The 24816-nt window shown below is 57.4% G+C and overlaps 1 protein-coding gene across 3 annotated transcripts in view; it reads right to left on the reverse strand.

Annotated features, from left to right (window-relative positions):
- Positions 1–777: 777 nt before the first annotated feature.
- LOC106025984 (uncharacterized) overlaps positions 778–24816 on the reverse strand; it is a 49220-nt gene continuing 25181 nt past the window's right edge. For 2 of the 3 annotated variants that reach the window (XM_013144651.3, XM_013144647.3), the window contains exon 2: positions 778–8738. In XM_013144651.3, the coding sequence (XP_013000105.1) occupies positions 778–1983 (1206 nt within the window). In that variant the 5' untranslated portion in view covers positions 1984–8738. The remainder of the gene's footprint in view (positions 8739–24816) is intronic. The other variant, XM_063248063.1, reaches the window with a different exon arrangement.

Consider the following 24816-nt stretch of genomic DNA (forward strand, 5'->3'; position numbering starts at 1 on the left):
CCACGTAGGGGTTGTGATCCGAGGGACACAGCCTTTGTGACGCAAGCGGGCTTTAAGCTGTGCGTCCACAAGGCACACAGATTCCTTCCCGAAATGACCACCATCCCTCCGATGGTATGCATACAGATGTGTCTCTGCACAGCCTTGGGTAAACTCCTTTTCAAAGAGAAGCCCGGTAAATACAAGGAAGGGTTAAGCACTGATTAGATCATTAACAAAGAATGTGCAGTGGCCAGCCTGCCCAAGCAAGGCCAGAGTCCTGGGGCAGCAGGCTCAGGGCCCCTGAGCACCAGCATGGCGGTGCCTCCATGCCACAGACCGTACTGATCCGAACTTCTGTCCTCTTCGCCCAGCCCCTTCTGGTTGGAGGAGGGCACTTGATGGCCTCTAAGTCCCCTCTAGCACCTTTATTAGGTGAACATTTCCTTTGGCTCCACAGACCGGCCTGATGCCGAGGGCCAGGGTCCTGGGCCTTGCGGAGTGACCCTGAGCCCTGAGCCTCACTGTGCCACACTGGTCTTGACTCCAGCGAGGCCCCATGCAGGACTTGTCTACCTTCACATGCAAGGAGCCGGCTGAGGGTAGGGCATTGGCACCCCTCCTGTCCAGCCTGTGGTCCCACAGCACCGTCATCTCCTCATGGGTGACTGCCACGTGTCACAGCAGTCACAGCTTCAGGGCTTCGCCCTCATGTTTCTGGGGCTCCACCCCGATCCCGGTCGGTGCCAGCCACAAGGGAGCCAGGCAAGGTCCTTCATGACACTGTGGGCACAACAGTCAAGACTGAGTCAGCCACCAAAGGCTCTGACATGAAATGGCTAAGCGCTGAATGTGTATGTTGGGAGTGACCAGGAACCACAGGGTGGCTGTCACAAGGTCCACACCAATAGGGCTTGAGGTGTCCCTGAGCACATGGTCTGAGTGGGTATAGGGGGGGAGTGAGCAGATCTTGCCCGGCGAGGAGTGCAAGGTCTGGCAGCAGCCTGTGCCAGGCCCTGGGCAGGAAGGAGCTGGACCTGCATCGGGAAAGAGATGGCAGGGGCTCCACAGCAGGCCATGTCCTAGGACGGGGCAGCGTGGGGGGAGGGGCTGACCTGTGCTCCTCAGAGTCCCCTCTGGGCTTCCCCAGCCCGGACAGGGGGTTTTGACTTCCCCCTTCTGGTTTTCCACACAAAGACATGGCTGGGGAGGGCAGCTCAAAGCCACACAGCAGCCTGGCATGGAGGGTGTCCTCTCAGCAGGGCTCCATGGTGGAAGCAAAGGGGGGATCATGTGGGTTAGCGTGCAGCTCAGTGGCCGTATGCTTGCCTGGCCAGGGAGGCCTGGGCTCATCCCAAGCCGGGGAGGGCGAGGAAGACAAGGAGCGGGGAGCAGGGAGGAGAAGAAAAGGAAGGGAAAAGCAGCTTGCAAAGCCGGGACCTGCTGGCCCTTGGTCCCGAGCACTAAGGCACGCTTGGGATGCCCAGGCCCACACCAGCCCTCAGAGGTCGCTCCGGCAGCAGGTCGGTGCTGATGGCGAGGCTGTCCCATGGAGGCCTTGCTGAGCCCTCGGCTGTCCACATCTGGGACTGCTGCAGCCAGGGGCCAGGGCCAGGGCCTTTGGGACCCAGCCCACAGCTCTGAGACTGCACTGTTGCTGCAGTGACCAGGTGTGGCCGTGGCCGCTGAGCTCTGGAGACACACACCCGTGAGCGCTGGGTCCCACCCCAGAGGCCGGGGCAGGGTCAGCTCCCAGGACAGCTTCCAGGGCCTTTCCTTCTGCCCCGGAAAAGGGCTCCAGACAAACTTCTGTGCTGCACTATGGGGACTAAGGGAACCCCCTGCCCCTCTTATCAGCTGGGACTGAAGGAAGAGCCTGACTTCCATCCGGGCCACCTGATTTGGGTTTTCTGAGCCCAGCAGAAGCTGGATGCCATGGGAGGGCCTGGAGCACAGTGTGAGGACTCGGCCGCGGAGGCCTGGGCAAGAGGGCCCGTCACACATGCCCAGGGACCCCTTGGCTCCTCCAGATGGGAGGGCCTTTACTTGGGGTTCTTGAAGCCCCGGGGGAGGGGCTGGCAGCCTTTCCTGGGCTCATGGCTCCCCCTTCGAAGGTCACAGGCTTTGTCTGGGAGACTCAGAGCTCCTGCCCCACCATCAGGAAAAGGCAGGTCAGCCGGGGTCGCTGCCCGAGTCACAGCAGGGGTGGCAATGTATGAGACACACACTTTGCTTGGGCAGGGGTTCCTCCTCCCCCTCAGACAGGGCAGTCAAGGAGCTACCCTGGGTGTGGGGCCAGGGGCCACCAAGAAGCGGGCCTGCGTTCTGGTCACGGCCTTGGATATCGGCCCGTGTGTACCCATCTGCAAAACCTGCCGCGCCCCCACTTCCGGGCTGAGGTGTGAATGGCAGATGGCTCCTACGGGCTGCTGTCTTCCACACCACAGCACAGAGTGGTGGGAAGCCACAGTACAGAGTGGGGACCAGGGCCCCGGGCGCCACAGGAAGTCTGTCTTAGGCAAGGGGTGGCTTTGAGGGCCTCTGGGCCACAGTGGAAAAGTCCTACTGGGTGATAAGGCCGGTGGGCGCTTGCCCAACTCCTGCTGCTGCAGTGGGCACGGCAGGCCCGGGGACTTCCCCCGAGCCTGGCAGGGCTGAGTCATGCTGGGTGGCCAATGGCTGGAAAATTCCGGGTCGGGGGACCTGTGTTTCATCTTCTGGGCCTTATGACGGCTCAGCTCACCTGGCCTCCTGCTTCCCCTAACTCAGCCTGAGTCACAGTGAAACCACAAAGAGGCACAGGCCTGCGCAGGCCACAAGGACAGCAGGGGGCCAGGTCTCACGACAGAGGCCTCCTCGAGCCCTCGGCCAGCCGGAATGTGGTTCTGAAACCCAGCCGTGGGGAAATCTGCCCAGAGTTGTCCTCAAAGTCCTTAGGAAGAGCTGGACATGCTGTATCCCCTTCGAGGCCAAGGACAGTGGCTGCCCATGGCTGGGGCGGGGCCAAGCCAGTGCGTCAGGCTCACCACATCCTTTGCCAGCTGGTTCTTTGGGAAATGTGTCAGCACACAGGCACAGGGCGCAGGGCCCGGGAGTGTGCAGGCACCACCAGCATCCTTGGGGCTCGTGGGGAGCCTGGCCTCAGCCGCTCAGAGGCTCAGGCACAAATCCCAGGTTCACCCCCAGCTTGGGTGCCGCCCAGCTCTGCAGCCTATGCCCCCTTCCCAATGCCTCTCCATGCCTGGCCGCTGTCCTCCCCAGGGTCTGTCAGCCTGCCGCATGGAGCCATTGAATCCCTGACCCAACGCTGCTTCTCCCAGTGTCATTTTTAATTCGCCACCCAGATTTTCTCGCTGAGGAAACTGGGCCTGTCCAGTGCCCACGTCCCGCAGATGTCCCTCCCGCCAAGGCAGGGCCAGGCCCCAGGAGCTGGATCCTGCCAGATCAGAGACATCGGTAGGCTGCTTTATTGCTTTCTTTTGGTTTGTGAACAGCGTGTTTTAATACGTGAGGCTCAGCACCCTGTAGCCCACTCACAGAGCTGTGTAACTGTCACCACTGTCCACTGCAGAACCCCAGAGAAGAAGCAGTCACCCTGCTCCTTCTCAAAGAGGTGCCTGTTTCTGTAGATGCTGTGGCCCAGAAACCCGGCTGAATCCAGATCCACAGCCACAGAATGCTTCGAGCAGTTTTCCAGGACTTCTTGGACGAAGGTGCCCGGCCTGTCGCTGGTTGGTGGGCTGGAAAACTGATGCTTTGGGGTGTATTTTTAAAAATCTTTCTAATGCAAATGAGTCTGGCACATAATGAACCCAAGCAGACCTCCTAGCAGCAGGGTGACTGGACCTGCCCTCCTGGTTCAGAACTTCCAGACATCCTGGTCGTGCTGGAGTCGGCCAAGCCTAATTTAACAACATGAAATCTAATGATGCAGCACACGCTTCTCTCCCCAGGATGCTGGATGCTCGCCTTCAGGCCCCGCCTCTGGGAGATGGTGGATGGCAAGGCTGGGCGTGCCATAACACAAGGTGGGGACACAGCAGAGAGCAGTTTCTCCGTAGGTGACATCTGAGGATCCACACTGCTCCCTCCTCCAAGGTGACAGGTGCAGATGCTGACGTCTGGGATGGCTGAGTTAGATCAGGGCCTGTCCACGATGTAGGTGAGTGTGAGCCACCACGAGAGGCCACAGCAGGGAGGGGGCGCCTGGGTTCTAACTCCTTGGAGAAGCCCCGGCCGGGAGGCTGCGTCCTGCTCAGCCTGGCCTTTTCCTTTGGAGCATTCCCAAGGTCGCTCTGTGGTCAGCCTGACTGCCCAAGGCCAAGGCCCCTAGAGGCAAACCTCTGCGCCCCAGCCTCAGTGCAGCCGATGAGAAATAGTGTGTTCAGGCCAGGAGTTGGGGTACTGGGGATTCTGGGGTGGCATGTGATCCAAGGGTTCCCCTGGTAAGTAGAGGGATTCCCTGAGGGTATGTGGGGGGTGCGTTCCAATGCAGGTGTTTACTTCAGAGCTGCAGGACCAGGGAATAGAGGTGCTGGGGCATCTTGAAAGCCCTGCCCCTGTGGCCACTCTCTCCGGTGTGCTCTGCAGCCTGGGCCGTGTCTCCAGATGGTGGCCTGGGGGTGACCTTTGTAGCTGGGGCCACTTGGACCCATGTCTTATGCATCCTGGAATCTTGAGAGCAGGGAGGACCCCCACTCAGCCCTGTGTAACCCCCAGGCGCATGGGCAGTGGGGTTATATAGGTGCTACTCATGGAACGACCCAGGGCACTGTGCTAACTGCTGATGGCCGTGGGCCTGGCCTCTCGTCAGCGCCTCAGGTACACAAGGGAATCGCCTGCTTGCCCCCCTCACCAACCCCAGTCTGGCCTGTGTGCCAGATGCTCCCAGCCCTTGCCAAGTTTCTCTGCTTCTCGAGCCCTCAGTTTCCCCAGTGCAAAATGAGTTTCTTTGATCCTTCCAAAGTTTTAAAGTTCCTTGTAACCAGGTGGCACAGACAGTCCAAAGGCCTGGTCCTTGTGTGGGTGTCACTCCCCTTCCTGCTGGTGCTGGGGCCTATGAAGTCCCTGTCCCCCCTCTCTGGCCTCCAGCACAGTGCCTCGTGGGACCAGGTTCTGGAGGTGCTGCTCTGTGAATCCCTGTCCCATCTCCCTATGCACTACCTCTGTGGGCCAGGAGAGGGCAGCCGTGCTCCAACTGAGCCCAAGCACCTGGCAGGAGGGAGGAAGGTGGTGCCAGCCTCATGGGGCACCTGCCAGGAGCCTTCCTAGGGCCCCCCTGAAACCAGCCTTTCTTAGGAACAGTGAGAGATCTCAGGTTAACTCTTGGGGTTCTCTGGGTACCATAAGCAGGGAAAGCAGCAAGGACGACACATTAGGGATCCCAGAGTGTCAAGGCAGAGGGAAGCCCCACCTCTGCCTCTGCCTGCACAGGCGGGAGGCGGCCACAGCTCGCTGCGGACTGAGCCCTGTAACAGAGAGCCGAAGGGAACCTTCTCTCCTTAAGTTATGGTTCTCCTGTGCTTTGTCACAGCAGTGAAAAGCGAACATATCCCTGCTCATAGGAGCGTTATTGGCTGTTGCCGAGAGGCAGAAGTGACTCAAGGGACTTGGCTGAAGCCTGGGGACACCATCATGGTTCAGAGCAGGTGACACCAATGCCAAATGAGAGCGCCTGGCTCTACAGCCCAGCTCTCCTGCTTACCAGGAGTGGACTCAGCCCCAAATTGCTCAGCTGGCCGCGCCTCGGTCATCCCAGCTGTCTGCTGGGGGAGAAATAGTGCATGTTCACAGGCTTGATGTGAAGTCAGATAACACACACACACGATGCCACGCTCGGCACCTGGGCTCTAGAGTTCAGGGACGCCCCAAGCTGACCCCAGCGCAGCCGCTTTCAGAGGTGTGGCCTTCACTTGTTCTCTGTCACTGTTGGGGAACCGTTACCATATCTTATTATGGTAAGATGCACACGGAAAATTACCTTTCTATCCATCGTTCATTGGATAGCACAGCCTTGGTCACACACAATTCTCCCTACAGCTCTGGGTGAGAAACCAGTCAGATTCAGTGCTTGGATTCAGGATGGGGAAATTCGATGCCATGCACTTCAGCATCGTGAAGCACTGATGCCGTCCCCTCTGGGACTGCCTTCAACCCGGAAACGAGGCTCGGTCCCCACTGACGCCGAGCCCTCCCTCCCCAGCAGGCAGCTCCAGCTCCAGTCTCCTGGGACAGGATTGTTGTATTAACATTACTCAGCACGATGTCCTCAAGGCCACCATGCCACCTTCCTTTCTAAGATGTCTGTTCCCCTGTGTGGGCCACATTTTGTCTGTCCATTCATCCACTGATGGACAAGTGGGCTGCTTCCGCCCGTTGGCTACTGAATGATGTGCTATAAACATGGTATGTGGTCTCCTGGAGACCCCCCTCGTTCTTTTCTGTATGCTCCAAGTGTCCAGCAGTGAGACTACCAGGCGAAACACATGATTCCATGTTGAATTTTTCAAGCACCTGCTGTGCTGTCCCAGCTTCTTTCTGGGCTCTTAAAGGCAGAATTTTCGGAGTGCATGCGGCCTGTCTGTCCTCTCTCACACTGTGCTGGATTTGCCAGATTCATCCAGGTCACTGACTACAGTGGGGGCTGCTCACGGCACGCAGTGTCGAATGCCAGGTACACGTGGTGTGCACAATTCGTTTATCCACGGAGCTGCTTCCGGCGTGGGAAGGAGACGGTGCCACTGCCGGGCACACCCACGTGTGAGCAGCAAGTGGGTGGTGCCTGCTCTTCCACCAGGCCGTGAGCAGCAGAGTGGTGGATTGGAGCTCGCTCGGCCTGACCAGATCCCGTCCCCCTCGGAGCAAACACCCCTTGAAGAGGAGGTGCCGCACCTGAGTACACACGGGAAGAGTCCCAAGGCTGGGAAGTGCATGTGCTCTTCCCGGCCGAGCAGCAGCTCTAGGAGTAAACTCCACTCGCCCAGCTTGACAGGAGGTAGGACAGTGCCAGTCTCCCCGTGCAAGACGCGGCTTTCATTTGCTTCCGGAAGCGGGGCCCACAGAGGCTGCCCACACTCACCCCTGTCTCTGTGATTTCATTACCATTTGGAAATTTAGCCTCCAGGGGAGGGCAGAGGTGGTGGCCGTGCTGCACCTGCGCTCTCTGCTGCTCCCCTGGGCCTGGTGAGCTGTGCTGGCCACCGAGGGGACAGCACAGGTTGTCCCTGGCCTCCATGTGCCCCTGATTCGTGTGCATCGAGAGCCTCTGCATGGTGACTGGGATGAGGTGGCTGAAGGTGAGTCACAGGGGCAAACCCAGAGAGACCGTGGTGAACGTGGTGACCGCAGAGTGGCTGGCTCCTCCATCACTTCTGATGGCAGCGAGGAAGGCCATGCGGTCCCTCAGTCCAACAAGAGGACGGCGCACACTCAGCTTCCTCTTTGTCCAGCTGTTCACCCCTTGCTGACAGCATAGTATGCACGGGATAGCATGGCTTTTACGATTCTTTTATTTCACTCAGCAGTAGGTTTTACATAACACTCCACATCAGTCAGTACCCCTCTGTGACGTTTCCAGTGTGCTTATTCCTTCCTGTAGTGACCTCCTTCATGTAGTGACCCTGGGTACAGTTTCCAGCTCTCGGTACTGTGTCTAACGGCCAGCCTCACGGTCAAGCCTGGGCGCTTATTTCTGCAGGAGACAGTTCTGTGTGTTTAGGGGCATTTTGGAACATTGTGCCGAAGTGCGCCCCCTCGGCCCTCTCTGCATTCCTAGAGAAGATGAGCTCACTTACATCTCTCGCATCTCTCTTCTTGGTTGCTGTTGGATTTTGGGGGACGCTGGGGAGGGAATCTTGCCAGAATTGGTTTTACAGCTTAGAGTGGCATTTGCCAGTCTGACAGAAGATAAATCAGACTTTCATCACGTGCCTTTGAACAGCCAAAGTCCAGCATCTGTCTTACGCTCATCTTCACTGGCTGTAGGGCCGTTTGCAAAAGTGCCCATCGAGGTTTCTGCCCATGTTTCCCGGGTGGGTCTGCCTTTTCCTTTTTTAAATATTACTTTATGAGAAAACTATTGACCCCACCTGCGATGCATTGAAAACGCTTCTTCCAGTTTGGCATTTGTTTTTCGTTTCCGTTTATGGTATCCTTAACTACACGGATGTTTTTAATTCTCACTCAATGTGTCCATGTTTTCCTTTCTGGGGTTTGGAAAGGCCTTGCGCACCCCAGAGTCTGAGGGGCTCCATCTCTCTTCCTGGGACCCACGTATTGGTGGCTCTGGGTCTGTAGACACACTGTCGTCACCTCAGGCAGCTCGTTTGAATGATTTGCTGGTGAGAAGTGACAGAAGATGAAGCATAACTTTTTGGTTTTAAAATGGATAGAAGCTGGTATTCCTACAGATTCCCTGCAGACGTCCAGCAAGCACCCAGTAGAACCCGCCAGTGGAGCTGGGGAGAATTAAGTCACCTTTCATGTACTCGCCACAACCCCTAGGTGAGGCCAGTCCAGGGTCACTGTGGCTCCCTGACCTCTTGAGGTCTCTCTGAGCAGCCGCTGAGCGGCAAGGGATGAGAAGCAGAGGGCCATGTCCCCTAACACTGGCAGGGGTGGCGTGGCAGCCCCGAGGGAGAGGCCCACGGCTCACTTGCCGGTGTCACTTCTGCAGCCAGCAGAAGAGGGCTGGCGGGGGGCAGTGTCCCCGGGAGGGTCTCCGGAGGCCAGGCTGTCAGGGGGAGCGCCTCTCTTCACGTCTGCTAAGGCAACAGAGAAAAGATCTGACTTGCAGAGTTTCATAAATCACAAGTATTTTAGCTGGGAGGGCTGAAGATTGATAAGGGTGGGCCATCAGGCCCCGGTGGAGGAGCGGTCTCTGCGCGCCCTCTCTTTCCCAGACCTGAGTGTCAGCAGTTTTCCGGGAAAGCAATCTTTTTCTGTTGAGCATCATGGAGGCCGATTACCGTAACAAGGCTACCGGCTGTGCTGCTGGTAGCTGGGCACCAGAAGGAGGTGGCTGCGGCCGGCATGGGGCAGCCTGAGCGTGGCCTGCCTGGGAACTCTGTGCCTGCCCTATTGCAGTCCCTGGGGAGGAGTCGGGCCCCCATCCTTCTGCAGCCTCTCTGCTGGAAGCCCCATGACACTCTGATTTTCGGGGCACAGTGGCTCCCATGGCCTTCCACAGGGCTCCGACATCTGCCACTCCTGGAAAAGCAGTGCTTTCTCCATACAAATGCTGCCTGATTCCCCAGAGTAGCTTCACCTGGGAGACTCCCCTAAATAAAAGATTTTGAGGGTGTTTTCCTCTGAACCTACGGAGAATGGAAATGCAGTTCTGGCTGAGCTCCTGGCCCCAGCTTGACACACCACAGAGGCCATGCTGTGTCCCTCACATTGTGAGGAACTCAGGGGACGAGAGCCTCTTCCTTTGTCCCTGGCTTATGCTTGGCCAGTGGGCCTTGCGGTCGTGACATTGGCAAAGGCTGGAATCACGCACAGGCAGTGCTGCTGTCATCCCCATGGGAAGAGCCAGGCTGGTGTGGGGGGGACCTGGGGTCTGCAGCTCCCAGGAGGCTCAGAACGCCTCAGCACCATGGAACCCCACCTGCACAGCAAGCCGCCCAAGCCCGGCCAACACAGAGTAACAAAGCTGCGCTGCTATGGGCTATGCGGTGGGGATGCCACTGGGCTGACGTGAGTGACAGCTCCGTGCCCTTCCTGCCATTTATGGCGCAGTATCTTGGTGCCCTGGGCTCGCCCCTCCCTATTACCTGCCCTGGTCTGAGGTAGCACCTTTCACCACAGTAAAACCACAGAAGTTCTGAGCTCCTGCCTCCTGCCTGCCCGGCCTCCTGTCCACCCTCTGCGTCCTCACAGCAAATCTCACTGGAAGCCGTAAGAGCCCCCAGCAGTGAGAAACTCCTCCAGTGCTTCGACCTCACCAGTTCCCGGGCCTCCTGCCTCCCTCCTTGGTCACTCGCTGGGCAGCGCTCGGTCACTGCAGGCATGCCTGTGGCATTAGTGAGTGACCACTGGCGTGAAGGGGGCCGTTCCCACTGGGGCCCTGAGCAAGGACCCTGGCTCTGTTGCTCCTCGTGGTGTGCACACACCCAGCTGGGCCTGGCTCAGAGCTGCCCCTCGATGGAGACCTGCTGAGCCCACAGTAGCCTGGGAGGTCAACGAAGGATGAGGGGAGGGTGCTGCAGCTTCCACCTGGGTGGGTGCCGGAGCGATGGGACAGAGCCCAGGCAGTCTCTCTGATACCAGTCTGGGGTTGCTGCTCACCATGGGGGAGAGCCACCACTCCGAGGGCCTGGGGTCAGAGCCTCAGTCTGCCTCCATCAGGGGTTCTGATGATCCTGGGGTCTGTGGGATGCAACAGCCTCACCCCATAATGAGGCTGCAGCAAGGCTAGTGGCCCCTCAGGGTTCAGCCACAGCAGGGCCCCTGAACCCTATTGCATCCCCTGCCACGGAGCGCTGAGGAGGTGCTAGGGAGGCCCAGGATGGAGCTCCCAAGGGCCTCACTGGACCCTGTCACAGGCTTGACCCCGATGTGGTCATCAGTGGTGCAGCCCTCACAGCCCTGGTGCCCCTGCAGGTCCCATCCAGGATGAGGCCCACACTGACTATACTCAAAACCCCTCCCAGCCCTGGACGGTGGCCATGGGACTCGGAGCTCAGTGGAAAAGACAGAGCTGTTCCCTGCTCCAGCCCTTCCGGGTAAGACTCCGGTACCTCCAGAGCCACACACCCGCCTCCAGCCAATGGCGGTGGCCAGCCAGTGTAGTCTACACACGTGCTGGGATGGAGCAGGGCTAGGTCCCCAGGCAGAGTGAGACCCCCCACACCTGCCAAAGGCCCAGCAGATGCCATCGCCCTTGTGCACCTGGAGCTCTGGAAGCCTCTGGGGCCGGGGCGCAGGGGAGCTATCCCTGGGGTGTCTCTTCCAGGTTTACAAGTGGCTCTCTTAGCCCAGGCTCTGGGAGTCACACTCGAGAGACCCTGTGATTGTGCCCTGAAGTGATTTTCAGGCTAGAGGTAATAAAGTGAAGTGATTTTTACAACACAGTTTCTGCCACCTGGGTGTGCGATCAGGGGCCGTGTTTGGGGCCCGGTGACAGAGAGCACATTAAGAGTTTAATTTGCAATATGGGCAGGGATCATTCTAGAGCTCACTATATGGAGGCCGATTCTAATCCATCAGCCGCTGTATTAGGAGGTGACAGCCTGCTGGCTCCCTTGAACACTGCTTAAGGAGGAAACCAAATTACCTCACATTAGTGTGGGCAGTGATGGACAGAGGGGGCCCTTGTTGCCTTCAGCTCTTGAGCAGGCAGTGGCCAGGATCTGACTGGGGCACAGCTCGGAGGATCGCAGTGGTGACGGAGGCTGCCAGGCCAGGACCCTCTCTGAGCCATGGGTCCTGCATGCCGGAGACGCACTCCGCTCACAGGGACCCTTAACACTCAAAGCTGTGGTGAGCGTTCCCCACTCCCCAGTCCATCCTCGGCGAGCAGTCTTGTGGGGGGCTGTCCCTCGGGTGTGAGTCTCCTGGGAGCACCCCAGACAGCAAGATGCTGTGTGTGTGGTCCACCCTGGCTGTGTGTATAAATGGAGGTGCCCAGCCTGAGCCCTACACCCTTGTGGCCAAGGAGGCGGCAAGTGGTCGCGCTGGGCTGCTGCCAGCCGGGTGAGTAAAGTGCTAATGAAATAACACCAGTAAAAAACGGGCTCGCCGTCACAGCCAGAGTGCTTTGCTGGCCCTCAGCCCAGCGCTTCCCAGCGCAGGGTCAGGTGCCGCGGCAGGATCCACAGCGTGGCCACCGCCTTGCAGGCATGGGTGCCTGAGCCCGCAGCTGCCTGCGCATCCTGCCCTCCCTGAGCCTCCCCGCCGGATTCTCAGTGGCAGTCGGTGCCTCGGCCTGGGCCTTCCATCTTAGGCCCTGGCCCAGCCCAGCAGCCTCCTCCTTTGCCTTGGAATCTCGGGTGAGGTCCTCCAGTTGCCTAAAAGCCAAGTGGGCCAGCACTCTGTCTAAGAGAGGTGTCTGTGGGAGCGCTGACCGCGGGCCCATACTGCACTTTTGCTCCATAAGCCATTTATCACAGGAGGAAACCGAGGAGGAACCTTCCAGACCGGGGGCTTTCTCACAGCTCCCAAGAGCGACAAAGTTTACATCTCCTTGGGACGCTCAGGCGTCCCAGGTGACCATTTCCAGGTGACCTCCATTTCCAGGTGACCAGAGCCATCCGGAGTGGCCAGCAGCAGGAGAGTCATCAGCCGTGCAGCAGATGCTGAGGAGCGGAGCCTGCAGCTGCAAGCGGGCTCCAGCCTGGTGGAGCAGGTGAGGTCTGCAGGTCCTGGCAGCCTGGGCCTCGGGAGGGCTGTGGGCCTTGGCTGCCACACACAAGCAAACGTCGCTTTTCTAAGACACCTTGCGAGCCTCCAGCTCCAGATTCTGTTCCGTAGAGAAGCTCTCTGTGCCTGTGCCTGGCCCAGAGACGTGGCTATGAAAAGTGTGGCTCCACCCATCTCGGGCACTGTGAGACGCCAGTGCATAGGAGCAGCCTCAGGACAGCCCCTGTGGTGGACCCAGCTGAGGGTCCAGGAGGAGCCCCAGATGCTCAGGGCTCCGGCTCCAGATTTTCCCAGGTGAGGCCCCAGATCCTGGGAAGCAGAAGGGTCCATCCCTGCACAGCCGTCCATATCCTGACCACGGGCCATGAGCAGCAAGGGGCTGTCTTCACCCATTCATGGGCACACAATCAGGGGCTGGGGTTATTCATTCCTGTGTTGTAATCCTGGGAATTTCTGAGAAATTGCCTTCTCCCCTTACCCTATAGGAACATGAACCTAAAGTAAAATCCACCAGCTCCTGTCTGGGAGAGAAATTGACCCTGGCAGGGAAGAACTTGCTAGGAAATTCACTATCAGGCCCAGGGCAAATCCATCTCACCAATGGGCCAGCATGGGGCCAGGGCCTGGTGTGCCCTCAGCTCGCAGGGCAGGCCATGTGCAGGTCAGGGGCACACACGGGCTTCCCAGACCTTGGGCAGAGCTGCCAAGCTCCAAGCTCCCGTGTCCACATCGGGCATTGGAGCAGCTCCCTGGCATGGACAGACGTGGGCCCATTTCCATGGGTGAGACTCCAGATGCTGGGAAGCAGAAGGGTCCATCCCTGCACAGCCATCCACATCCTGACCACGGGCCGTGAGCAGCAAGGGGCTGTCTTCCAGCTCGGGTCTGGGCTGCCTGGGCCTGGGCTGCCTGGGCTGCCTGGGCTTTCCGTGGGTAGGGAGGTTACCAACAGAGCCATTAGGTGGGAGCTGGCGGGGCCGAGGCTCTGCCCCTGTGAGGCTCCTGCCACCCAAGGGCTCCAGCCGGGGGACATCGATTGTTCGCTGAGCTCTTCAGGGTAACAAACCCGAGTCCTTTCTGACTTTGTCTTTCTCCCTAAAGCAAGAGGCTCTGGGTCTGGGCAGACACAGGGCGGCTCCCATAGAGGATGTGACTGGGACCCTCCAGCTCCTGCCGGCAGAGCCTGTGGGGGTCACACAGGGAGGGGAGCTGTCTGGCAAGCAGTTAGGGTAAGGCCAGGTGGCACACTGGCTGCTGCTTGGTCCAGTCTCCTTTCCAGGGCATCCCTCACCCCCTGAGGAGACAGCAGGCTTAGAGCTAGTTCAGAGGGTACATGGGGACCTGCGGCCACTGCAGCTCCCCTCTCAGCCCAGCACTGCAGCCAGGTACAGCCACTAGAGCGCCGCCTCAGCCCAACGCCGAGGATGCTTTAACCAAAGGCCATTAAGCTGTCACCGTGCATCTGCCTCTCACCCTTCCCGCCTTGCCTAATGGTGGGTGTGGGTGAAGCACCGCCCCTTCCCGTCTTTTCCTCCCCCACTGAGTCACTGCCATCCAGCCAGACTGCCCACGCCGGCTCTGAGCTCATCGGCAGGGCCATCAATCATCTACCTTAGGAGAAGTGCAGAAGAGACACAGTCTGACTTTGCTGTCATCCAAGGCATCTGGGCCAGCTCAGGAGTGTGGGGCGGACCCGCACCACAGGTTCCAGGCCCTGCTGCCCCCACCCGCCTTACCACAGAGCCACAGGTTCATCATGTGCAAGAAGAGGAGGGCCACGTGGGCACCGGGGCTTCCAGCTGCAAGCTGCCTGCTGATCCAGGACACAGTGGGTGAGTCCACCGAGATCTGTGCCTGCAGCCACACCCCACTGTTGACCAAGAAAGGGAGGTCCCTGTGTCACTTGGTTGGCCTAACAGCGCTGCTTCCTGACCTAGCTGCTGGCCCTGACCTGCCAGAGAACAGCACTGGCCCCAGAGAGCTTCTCACAGCCCTCACCAGCTCCCACGCCGAGGGCATGGCCAGCTGCTAGGCACACAGCCAAGGGCCACTCTTCTGTGGTTCACAAAGCACGATAGAAACCCCTGAGAGGAGCCACAGAAATGGTATTGTATCCCCAGCTCCAATTATGCCACAGAGGTAGGAGCCACTGGCTCCAAAGAGGGCCTGGGCAAGACTCAGGCTCTTCTGAGGACCCAGCACAGCTGCAGACCGGGAGGCAGTGAAAGAGGAACAGCCACCTCGGCTTTCTGGTGTTTTCAGTGGGGACAGACGCAGCCCAGCGAGGGCTCTGGCAGCTGACCTGAACGCCAAGCTGCCCCTTGCAGGGTGACGGGATCCAGGGTGACCTACAAGCCCAAACGAAAGATTTGCATCCTCCATATTGCAGGACAGGACCCCATGTCCATGCAGCACCACTTCCACAGTGTTCAGGATGTGAAGCAAAATTACCTGACAGATGCAGAACGGGGACCCCGTCCGGAGAAAGATGACATGAGACACCAGCCCCAGGGTGACCCGGGTGCTTACTGCAGCTGGTATGTCAATGCTGCGTGCAATAACACACGTGTTTACACACACGCAGAGGACATGAATGAGTGCGAGTTCTCAATATAAGAAAGATGCAAATGAGTATTTTATAAATAAAAAGAAACACAAGCACATGTCTGGCTGAGGGAGGAGGGCTGAGTTTGAGCTCAGCCTGGGCAATCTGCTGATTTATGAGACCCTACCTCAAAGTATAATGAAAGGGCTGGGACAGACTTAGTGCAAAGGCCCCAGTGCTGAGAAGGAAAGAGAATACAATATTTGCAACAAAATTTCACCCACAGGTTCAGTAACCAAAACAAAGATAAGGAGCAGAGATCATAATGTGAAGATAAACAAGTGACACGATCTCTAGAAGACAAAAAAGACGAGCAGAGCCACAGGAACCACACAGAGTTCCCACAGACGCGTGTTTGGCTCCAGAAAGAGGACCAAGAGCGGGTAGCAAGGTCTTTTGAATGAGGAGCACTGGTGAAACCATGCAGCTGTGGTGGAAAACATCATTGCAGACACTGAGAAGTCCTGTGAACCCCAACATGGATAAAACTGTACCCACAGATATCGCAGTCAAATGCTGAAAACCAAGGGAAATCTCTTAAAAGCTGCTGGAGAAAAATCATACATTTCCTTTGCAAAAAAAAGGAGACTCCAATGACGGCAGATTTCATGTGGACACGCTGGTGGCTGGAGGACAATGGAACAGTTTTTAAAGAGGAGCACTCAGCTCTGAAGGCCCTGCCTGTTCCCGCCAAGTCTGCAAGGGAGGGACAGATAGGTGTGCACAGTGCCAGGTTCCTCCCTTATAGGCTGTCGTCTTGAGGGAGGGTTGTTTTCAATTTCTGCATTTGTAAGGTGCAGCTCATCTCATTTCCTTGCTCAGCCTGGCCAGAAGTTTGTTTTATGAGTCTTTTCAAAGAACTGGAACTCAAGCCAATTGATTTTCTTTATTGTTTTTCTGTTTTGTATTTAATTGATTTCTACTCTGATTGCTATGATTTCCTGCTTCCTGTCTGTATGAGATTAACTTTTCTTCCTTTACTTTTTTTTAAAGTAAAATTTATTTCTTACTTAGCACCCTAAATATCTGGGGTCTGTGGGCTGCTTGGTGTCTGTCATAGACATTTAATTTTTCTGCCACAGCTCAAAAGCTACCATAGAAAACATTTGCCTGGAGTAATTACATGTTTCTTGCCCTAGACTTGCTTCTGCAAAAAGGGATAAGACTCGGCCTGTGGCTGTCATTTGCTTATTCCTGGCTTGTATTATCAATTTGTGATTGTTCGTCTTTTCTCATTGAGCAATCAGTGTTATAAAAAGGTCTCCCAAGTACTGATTTATCTGCACCTTACAAATATTGATAATTTGTTTTGATTTTCAATGAATTAAAAACATTTTCTAATTCCACCCTCTACCCATCATGCATTTGGACAGCTCCTCCCAGGCCGGGTCCATCCCCAGAGACAGTAGACGCCTTTCCATCCAGTACACACTCTGTGTACAAGCCCAGCTGGGGCTCACAGGGACACTGTCCACCAGGTCAGCTACCTGCTCCCAGGCCCTGTGAGCCCAGCTGTCCCTCTGTCAAACAAGTCCCACAATAACAAGCATTCGGGAGTGGTCGCTCTGTCCTGGAACATGTGGCAGGTCTCTCTGCTGTGTGCCCTGGGTGTCAGCATGCCAGGGGGTCCTTACAGGGAGAGCTGACCAGCGTGAGCCAGCTGGAGACGCACTGTCCATGTGCTCAGGGGTGTGGCAGGCAAGTAGGATGGGCCAGCGTGAGGGACAATGACACTGAGGCTGAAGGCCTCTCCAGAGGCTGTCTGCACTCCCACCTGAGGGGTCGTTTCCTGGGAGCGAGGTTCTGATCCCCCAGAACTCTCTTGGAAGCCGCCAGGCAGGCTTTTCATGCCAAGAAAGCCTCTGAATGGCCCCCACGCCCTCTCTCTGCACTGCTAAGGGGCTGAGGTGGACCCACCAGAGGAGGGGACTCTAGATGCCTCACCATGACACCTCCCTCTTCTTGAAACTGAGGCCAAAACACAAGGGGAAGAGATGATGCCAGAAAATGGGAAGCAGGCGCTACACCACGGCTGGCATCTAGAGCTGGCTTTCTCTCACAGTTGCCGTGGGGACTCCTGAGAGGTCTGCGCTGACCCCGTCACTGTGTCTCTTTGGCCTGGCACTGTGGGACCCCACTTTCCACCGGGGCTTCTCTGGTGAGACCCCACCCGCTTACTGGCCCAAGGCCACCTGAGAGATTCCTTGTGAAAAGCCCTCACCAACATGGGTCACAACAAATCCACTGCACAGAAAAGGACCCGGGCGGACCTGGACTCCCGAGCGAGAAACGAGGATGAGCTCAAATCCGCAGAGCAGGAATCTGTGTGTCCTGTGTTGACAAAACTGGAGAAACAAACGGGGGTGGGTGAAGAAAACGTCTCCTTATGATAGGACTCCAGCTAGTGGGGGGCACCGTGACAGGACAGGGCACTCCCGCCCAGCAGCGGCTCGGGGATCGTTGCTTTGGCCGAGCCTCCTCAGCAGAGCTGGCGTCAGCTACTTCCCCACGAAGGCCCCACAGACCCCACTCAAGAGGGACAGGGTCATAGTCATCCCCCGGAGAAGGCAGACACCAGACACCTCCACCAGCACTTAGTCGAGTTCTTGTCCAAACTGAATCACCTGAACGCAATCACTCAGAAAAGTGGGGTGAATTCAAATGAAGGGACAGTCCACAAGGTAACTGGCTGGTATTTATAACAACGAGAGCAAGGACTGAGGGTCTGTCACAGGGCAGAGGTGAGGGGGACAGGAAACAACGTCGCACACAGAGCCTGGCTCAAGAGCAGGAGCACTGTTGGGAGCCACCCACAGCTTGGTCGCGGTGCCCTACCATGCTGGCTTGGGGAGGCTCTGTACCAGGCCTGCGCTGGCCCAAGTCCTTGCCCACTTGCAGGCTCCAGAGCCAGGTCTTAACGCCACGTGCCCTGCATCCTGCAGGGCCTGGCACAAAGACTGCAATACAGGCTTCAAGCAGTCACCTTGTGGATTCCCCACCCCCACCTCCAGGGGACCAGAAACAAGAACCCAGACACTAAGCTCCCAACATTGACTTTTGCTGTTTTCTTGAAAAGCACCTCAAGGGGCTTGGAAAAGGTAGCTGCAAGTTTGCTCAAATAAACCTGGGAGGGACATGCAAATGATGTGTATGCATTATACATTCCACTGTGCACACGCACCCATTCACATATATGTGCATACATGGACACAGGCATTAGTACACTATGTAAATATACACACATGTACATGTATGTTTGTGTGCACATGTGATTGTTTACATGCAATATTTCACACCCAGTGTAACTCCAACTGTCTTGCACATGGACACACACACGTGTGTGCACAGGCCCCACATGACCCGGATCTGTACTTTGGTTCACCCAGTTCACATCAGCATCTTGGGTCAGCACCTTTGCTACCATAGGTGACATGGCTGCGCTTGCCACATCCTGGCTTGCTCACCAGAGTCCCCTTTCCTGTGGCTGGGTCTCCTACAGCCCTCTAGAGCTAGATCCTGCTTGAGAGAAGGATATGTGCATCCTCAGGCCTGTGCCAGCCCTGTGCTGCCCAAGGCCCCAAAAGTAAAGGATCCCCCTCCCCCGGGCCCCCATTCTCCCCACGCTTAGGCTGCGCTAGAAAGAGAAGCATCAGTCACCGAGAGGCTCAGTTCAGTGCCTGGCCGGAGGCCTTCGGGACAGACAGCTCTCACATCCTCACTTGTCCCAGTGAATCCCCTTGGCCTCCTGGGTGGACATTCCTCGTGGGTGTGGGAAGCGTCTGCAGCAGCTGGCTGTTCCAACGTGTACCTCAGGCGGGAGGACACCAGTGCACAAGCTGTGTAGGGTGCGCCAGGCAGACTTGGACCCCCATGGAGGTTTAGTCTCTGAGGCTAGAGCTCCTGAACTCCTGGAGAGAACCCCAGCTTCCAGGCTGCCCCCTGCACCGCTCCCTCCCCAGCCACTGGCTGGCTTTGCCTCAGCAGATGTTCTCAGCTTCCTGTCTGATCACAGGTGTTCTGAGAAGAGAAACCTCTGGGGGAGCCCTGGGGAGCTCCTCCCCCAGGGTATCCAGCAGAGCAGCAGAGGGGAGGTGCTGTGCTTCCCAGCCTCTGGGGCCTCAGCCTGCTGCTGGTGTCTCTGGAGATTCAGTTCCAAGACTGAAGCTCGAGGAGCTTTGAGCTCGGGTGGCTTCTGCTCCTGATGAGCAATGAACCACCAGCCAAGGCTCCTGCACAGGTGGGGGCAGGAGCTGCACGTGTGGGGGCAGGTGCTGCGGTGCAGTCTTGGCTCCTGTGAGTCTGCCTGCTGGCTTGTCTTGAGCACTCAAGTCTGTGTGCAAATGTTACCTTACCCAAGTCCCTCTCTCCCTCAGCTAGTGGTTTCCTACTGTGCAGACACCACCAGGGCCAGGAGAGTTCACATCCCAGTGGTCTCAGGTGGTGTGCAGGGCAGCCAGCTCCCTGCAGCAATGCACACGAGGCTTAGTGGAGAGTCCATCTGTCCCACATTCCCTGTCCCTGTGGATGGTGAACATTGGCCATAAAGCATAAGTAGCCCCCACATGGCAAGCTGCTCGAGCTTCTCTGTTCTGAAAACTGTGGCCCTTTTGGGCAGCTCCATGAACTTTCCAGTGCCATCTTTTCTTGCTGTGTGCTCTGACCTGCCCTTCCCCCTCTTCCGTTGTGTGATGGGATAGCAGGAAGGGAGGCTGGGGGCAGAGGACAGGGCCACCCACAGCAGTGCCCAGCAAGTGTCCCTCAAGGATGCTCAGGGACCTGGCCCACAACCACATCTATCTTTAGCCCCCACATGCTCGGCAGTCCAGGGCTGACCCCCAGAAATCCCAACATTGCAAGGCCACATGATGGGCACAAGCCTGGGTTCAAACCTCAGCTCCACTCAGCGTGCACTGACCCTGAGGCGCTGCCTGTACTGCGGTCTGCGATTCCTGAACTTTGCAAGGGCTGTGAAGGGGGCTGGGTAAGAGGACTTGGCGAGCACACAGACTGCACGGGCTCCAGGGTGAGGCCAGCTCGGCTGCCGCCTGGGGCTCTCACAGATGTGGGTGCCTGTCAGCGGGCAGACCTGGCTCCCTGACTCTGGTGCTAAAGACCTGCACTGCCAAGAAGGAGCTGAGCTCCCACTTGAAACAACAAAACCCAGAAGGTGAATTTGGTTTGGCCATCCTTACCAGCAAGCTTGATTCAGAAATCCTGGCAGATTTGTTGGAGATTGGTTATTCATGCCCAGAACGAAAAAGTACATAAGTCACTGCCCAAGAAGTTGCTACTGCCCTTGAAGTGATCAGGAACCCACACTGAGCCAACCCACCACCTGCCTGGGGTTCAGGGCTTGGGCCCAAGCACAGCCCAGGGCAGGGGCAGGCCAGTCACACAGGCCGGGGAGAACCCAGCGCCCGCGGCACTCAGGCCCTCGGTCGCTCTCCATGGTGCTGAAAACAAGTCAGGCAGGATGCGTAGAGTCCTCCCCACCCCGCAGATACCTTCCACCCCACCCACAGCCCCAGAGCCAAACCCAAGGTGACCTCAGACAATACTATACTAGCATCTCCCGCAAGGACCTCAGCTGTGAGTGCGCGGAGCTGGTACCCAGATACCCAGCACCGCTGGCCCTGGTGTAGTGCAGGGACAGCTCTGATCACCTTCAACACAGCCAACCCAAGGCACCTCTGATGGTTTTGAGCTGAAATGTTCCCACCTGGTGGGTGTTTGGGAAGTGGGGGATCAGTGGTTGGATGACTGATGGTCCGGCAGCTGAAAGTGCTCTCAGGCGCGGGGCCTTCTCCATGGCCTCCCCCTCCATGCCTCCCTTCTCACTCTGCACCCTGGCGGCAGAGTTCCCTCACTGTGCTTCCTGCCACACTGTTTCTGCCTTGCAGCCAACCAAGCATGGACTGAGCTCTCTGAAACCCTGAGCCGAAACAGCCTTCTCCTCCTCCAAGCTGTTGGTCAGGTGTTGGTCAGGTGCTTTGTGCCAGCAAATGAGAACCTGACTCAAGCCTCCCCTCTCGGCCTGGCCTGCATACATCCTTGCTGCTCTGCAAACAGTCCAGTGAAGGCCACCTGCCAGCGGCCAGTGACCTGCTGGGCTAAAGCCCCACAAAGCATCTAGTGGTCCCTGGGAGTTGCTGAGCACACAGGCAGGGCCTTGTAGAAGTCCAGTTGAAGTAACTGCCCCCCAGAGCAAGTTCAGGCTTGGCCCACTAGGTTCTCTGAGAGCTGCGCTGCCAGAGCTGTTCACACTGGGGCCGCGGGGACTCAGTGCAGGGCTGTGCATGGTGTGAGGCTGGCACAGGAGGCTTGAGTGGTGGGGTCGATGTCCAAGGGGGGCTTCCTGCTTATCCATCAAGGCCTGGGACCCCTGGTGCAAAGAGCCTCCTCATCCCCTTGGCCACTGAAGACTGGTCAGGAAATCAATCTCCTGTGAAGTCACCCAGGCTGCTTCCTCGGTCAGCCTCAGGAACATGAACCTGAAGCCCTGCTGGCAAGGGCTGTGGAGCAGTCCTCACACATATTTGCACATTCCCTGTAGCAGCCAGGGAGGGTGGGCTGCCAGCGTGGATTCTGTATGTATCGCTTTCCTATGAGGCTCACCGCAGAGCACCAGGTCCCAGACCCAGGTTTGGTCAGTGTTCTGCCCAGTCCAGACTTAGACTAGGCCATTGCCACTTAAGTGCACCCTGCTGAGCAGTGCCCCCAACTTTAGCAAGCTCTCTACCACCCTTTCCACAGAGGGGGAAACTGAGGCCCAAAAGGGAAGCAGCTTGCTGGGCCACAAGCTGACAGCAGCGCCAGGTCCAGCCCAGCCTGCACTGCCCTCCTCTGGTGCTGGCTGAGCTGCCAGAGGTGCAGCGGCCTGGCAGACCCAGTGGGAGGCAGATAGAGAGACAATCATGGATGTGTGAACAGATGGATGAACATATAGATAGGTAGACAAACAAATGATAGGATAAATAGAAGAATAAACAGAAGATGATGACTTATGGACTGAGTGGACATGGGAGAATGGATAGATGGGAGGATGTATAGACAGGTAGACAAAGAGATGATAGGTTACCCTTGGGTGAATGGGTAAATAGAGGATACATAGTTCATGGATGGACAGATGAATGGATACGCAGAGAGGTGAACAGGGAAGTGCTAGGTCATGGGTAGATGGACAGAGGTCAGTCTGGATGGGTGGGCAGATGGGGGTATATAGCCAGGGTGGCGGATGATGTTAGATCATGGAGGGATGGGTGGGCAGATGGATTGATAGAGGATGGTGACAGTAGACAGATGGTAGATCCTGGGCAGGTAGATAAATAGAATACAGGAGTGTGAGGGTACATGCAGACCCTGTGGGCTCGGTTTCTCAGCTGGACCCTGACTGGTACAGGGACTCGTCTGTCTCCGGTTTTCATCAAGTTCCCCGAGGCCCAGAAGCACAAAGGAAGTCTGAAGTGAGGGGAAGCTCAGAGAGCTGGCTGGAGGGCAGATGCCGGCACCTGACTCTGAGTGCCAGAAGGAGCCCAGGGCCATCACATCCTGCCCATCCACAGAGACAGGGCTCCTACAGCCCAGGACACACCTTCCCACTCACGGTCATGGTTTGGAGCAACGAAGAGCCGTGTGGCAGCCCCTCCAGGCTCACCAGATGCCCTTCACAGTCCCAGATTCCCCCAGATCCCCAGTGACCTTGGTGGTCTCTCCCTGCTGCTGCAAGGACACTGCTCCCAGCCTGGCAGTTGCAAAAGGAGCAGACGCGGGCAGGCAGGATAGGCGGCGTGGTGAGGACGGGCAGGGATGCAGGGCCCTGCCCCACTTGGTCTGGTCAGGCAGCTACCAGAGAGCAGTCACTCCTCTCTCTACATGTCTGCTGGGCAGGGATTGGCAGCACTTGTGTCGCATACACAGGGCAAACACCTTTTGGCCAGTCCGGGTCACAGACAGCTCACGGATCCCATCTTCTCTGACGTCACCTTAACTACAGACTCCGAGGAAAGTCCCGGGTGACTCCACAACCAGCTCTGCAAGGAGCATGTGAGATCTGAGTGCCCTTGTCAAATCCTCCTGGGGCTGCTCTGCCAGGTTCTGCCAAACCCTGGGGATGGGCTGCGGCCGATTTCTAGAGCTGGGATCCATGCCCCTTGCCTGCTAAATGGTGCCCTGCAGAATTTCTAAATCAAAGCAGCCCTCACAGCTGTTTAACGTTCAGATGGTGGGGGTGGGGGAGCAAAAACAGAACCAATGCTTCCTACCCTGATCCTGGGAACAGCTGCGTTCAGTACATGTTACTGCAGGTGCTTTGAGGGAGTCACCACCATGACCACCCACACAGCCTCTGGGGCCGCAGCTCCAGGATCAGCAGCTCCTGCAGAGTCCTTGGTGCAGTGACAAGAGTCACTTGGCATTTTCTGTCCCACCATCCCCATCACTGCACTGCGGAGGCACCCAGTCTCAGCCTCCTCCAGCCCCAGGGCTCCCTCTGTGGGGTGCATTAGGTTCTTGCAGGACAGCCTGACAAGGCCAAGTAGGGCAGGGCCCTGCTTCCCTGCCCATCCACCCCCTGGGTTTTTCTCGGGGGGGGGGGTTTCCTGGAAGTTTCCACCAGGGTTGAGATAAAAAGCAGCCACCAGGGAGGAGTCACTCCTCTCTAAATGCAGCCACAGCTTCGATGATCTCCAGACCCGGTGGTTGTGGGACAGAGGTAGACGGAGCTCCTGGGCATCAGAGTCCTGTAGAGGGAGGTGCAAGGTGAGTGGCCCAGCGGGCTAAGCTGACAAAGCCAAAGAAATTCAGAGGGCTTTGTTCTCCCCGAGGCCTGCGTCTTGTCACACAGCCCCGGAGGAGCCAGCCCCAAGGTCAAGGACAATGGTACATGCAGTTGATATGCACCAGTGTGTGCAGATGTGAGGGCAAGGGCCCAGGGGTCCACCATTAAGTGTCTGGGCCACCTTTATACAAGGGAGAGGCGGGGCAAAGGCAGAGAAGAAGAAGGAAGGGAGTAGGGCAAAGGGAGGGCAGGGACATCGAGGATCCGGTGAAGGCGCCGTGTGCAGGGTGGCCTGCCAGCCTCCACACCTGCCAGACTGGAAACAGGGTGCCTGGTTCTGTGCTCTGATGCCGCAGTCTTCTGTCTAGGTTTTAAGTGCACTTTAGCCCTTTTGCATTCACATGACCTTGAAGTCATGTAAGTCGCCTGGTCCTCAGTGCCCCACTCTGTGCAATGGAACCAATAACAAAGACCCATACACTGAGGATCACCATGAAATCCGACAATCCCTTGTGTGCGGGGTCTTGGCATTGGCAGTGTGATTCCAAGTAGAAACACTCTAGACTTTTAAAACAAGGGATGGTCCCCAGGAGGAGCCTGGGGCCGCCCCAGTGGGTGGTCTCTGCCTGAATTCCCAAGGCCGGATCTGAGGCCTGCCCTTCTCTTCTGCTCTCCTTTGGGGACCACTGCCTGACACCTAACTGAGGGGCTGCAGAGCCCTTTCAGAGACGGTTGGGTGGAGGTTGCTCCAGGCTCAAAAAATACAAATCCCCCTGAGCTCTGCTGCAAGGGCTCCAGCTGGGGTGGCAGTGCCTCGCCAGGCACAGAACCTCACCCCCCTGGGCAGCACCCTGCAGACTGAGGGGGGCTCAGCTGCTGCCCAGCCACTGGCAACTCCAGTGTGGAAGAGTAGGGCGAAGCCACAGGACCCGGCAGTTTGTAGAAGCACTTTCTGAGGAAGGATGAGCTGAAACCCTTAGGGGGTGATAAGTAAGCGCTGCTCCGAGCGCCTGCTCCTGCCAAGTGCTGTGCCACCAGCTCCAGAGACCTCTGCGAGGTGACCCGGCTGCCGTACTCACTCTGCAGAAGACAATGG

This window comes from Cavia porcellus, unplaced genomic scaffold, assembly GCF_034190915.1.
Source record: "Cavia porcellus strain 051 isolate PalLab524CR breed Dunkin Hartley unplaced genomic scaffold, mCavPor4.1 scaffold_5, whole genome shotgun sequence".
NCBI lineage: Eukaryota > Metazoa > Chordata > Mammalia > Rodentia > Caviidae > Cavia > Cavia porcellus.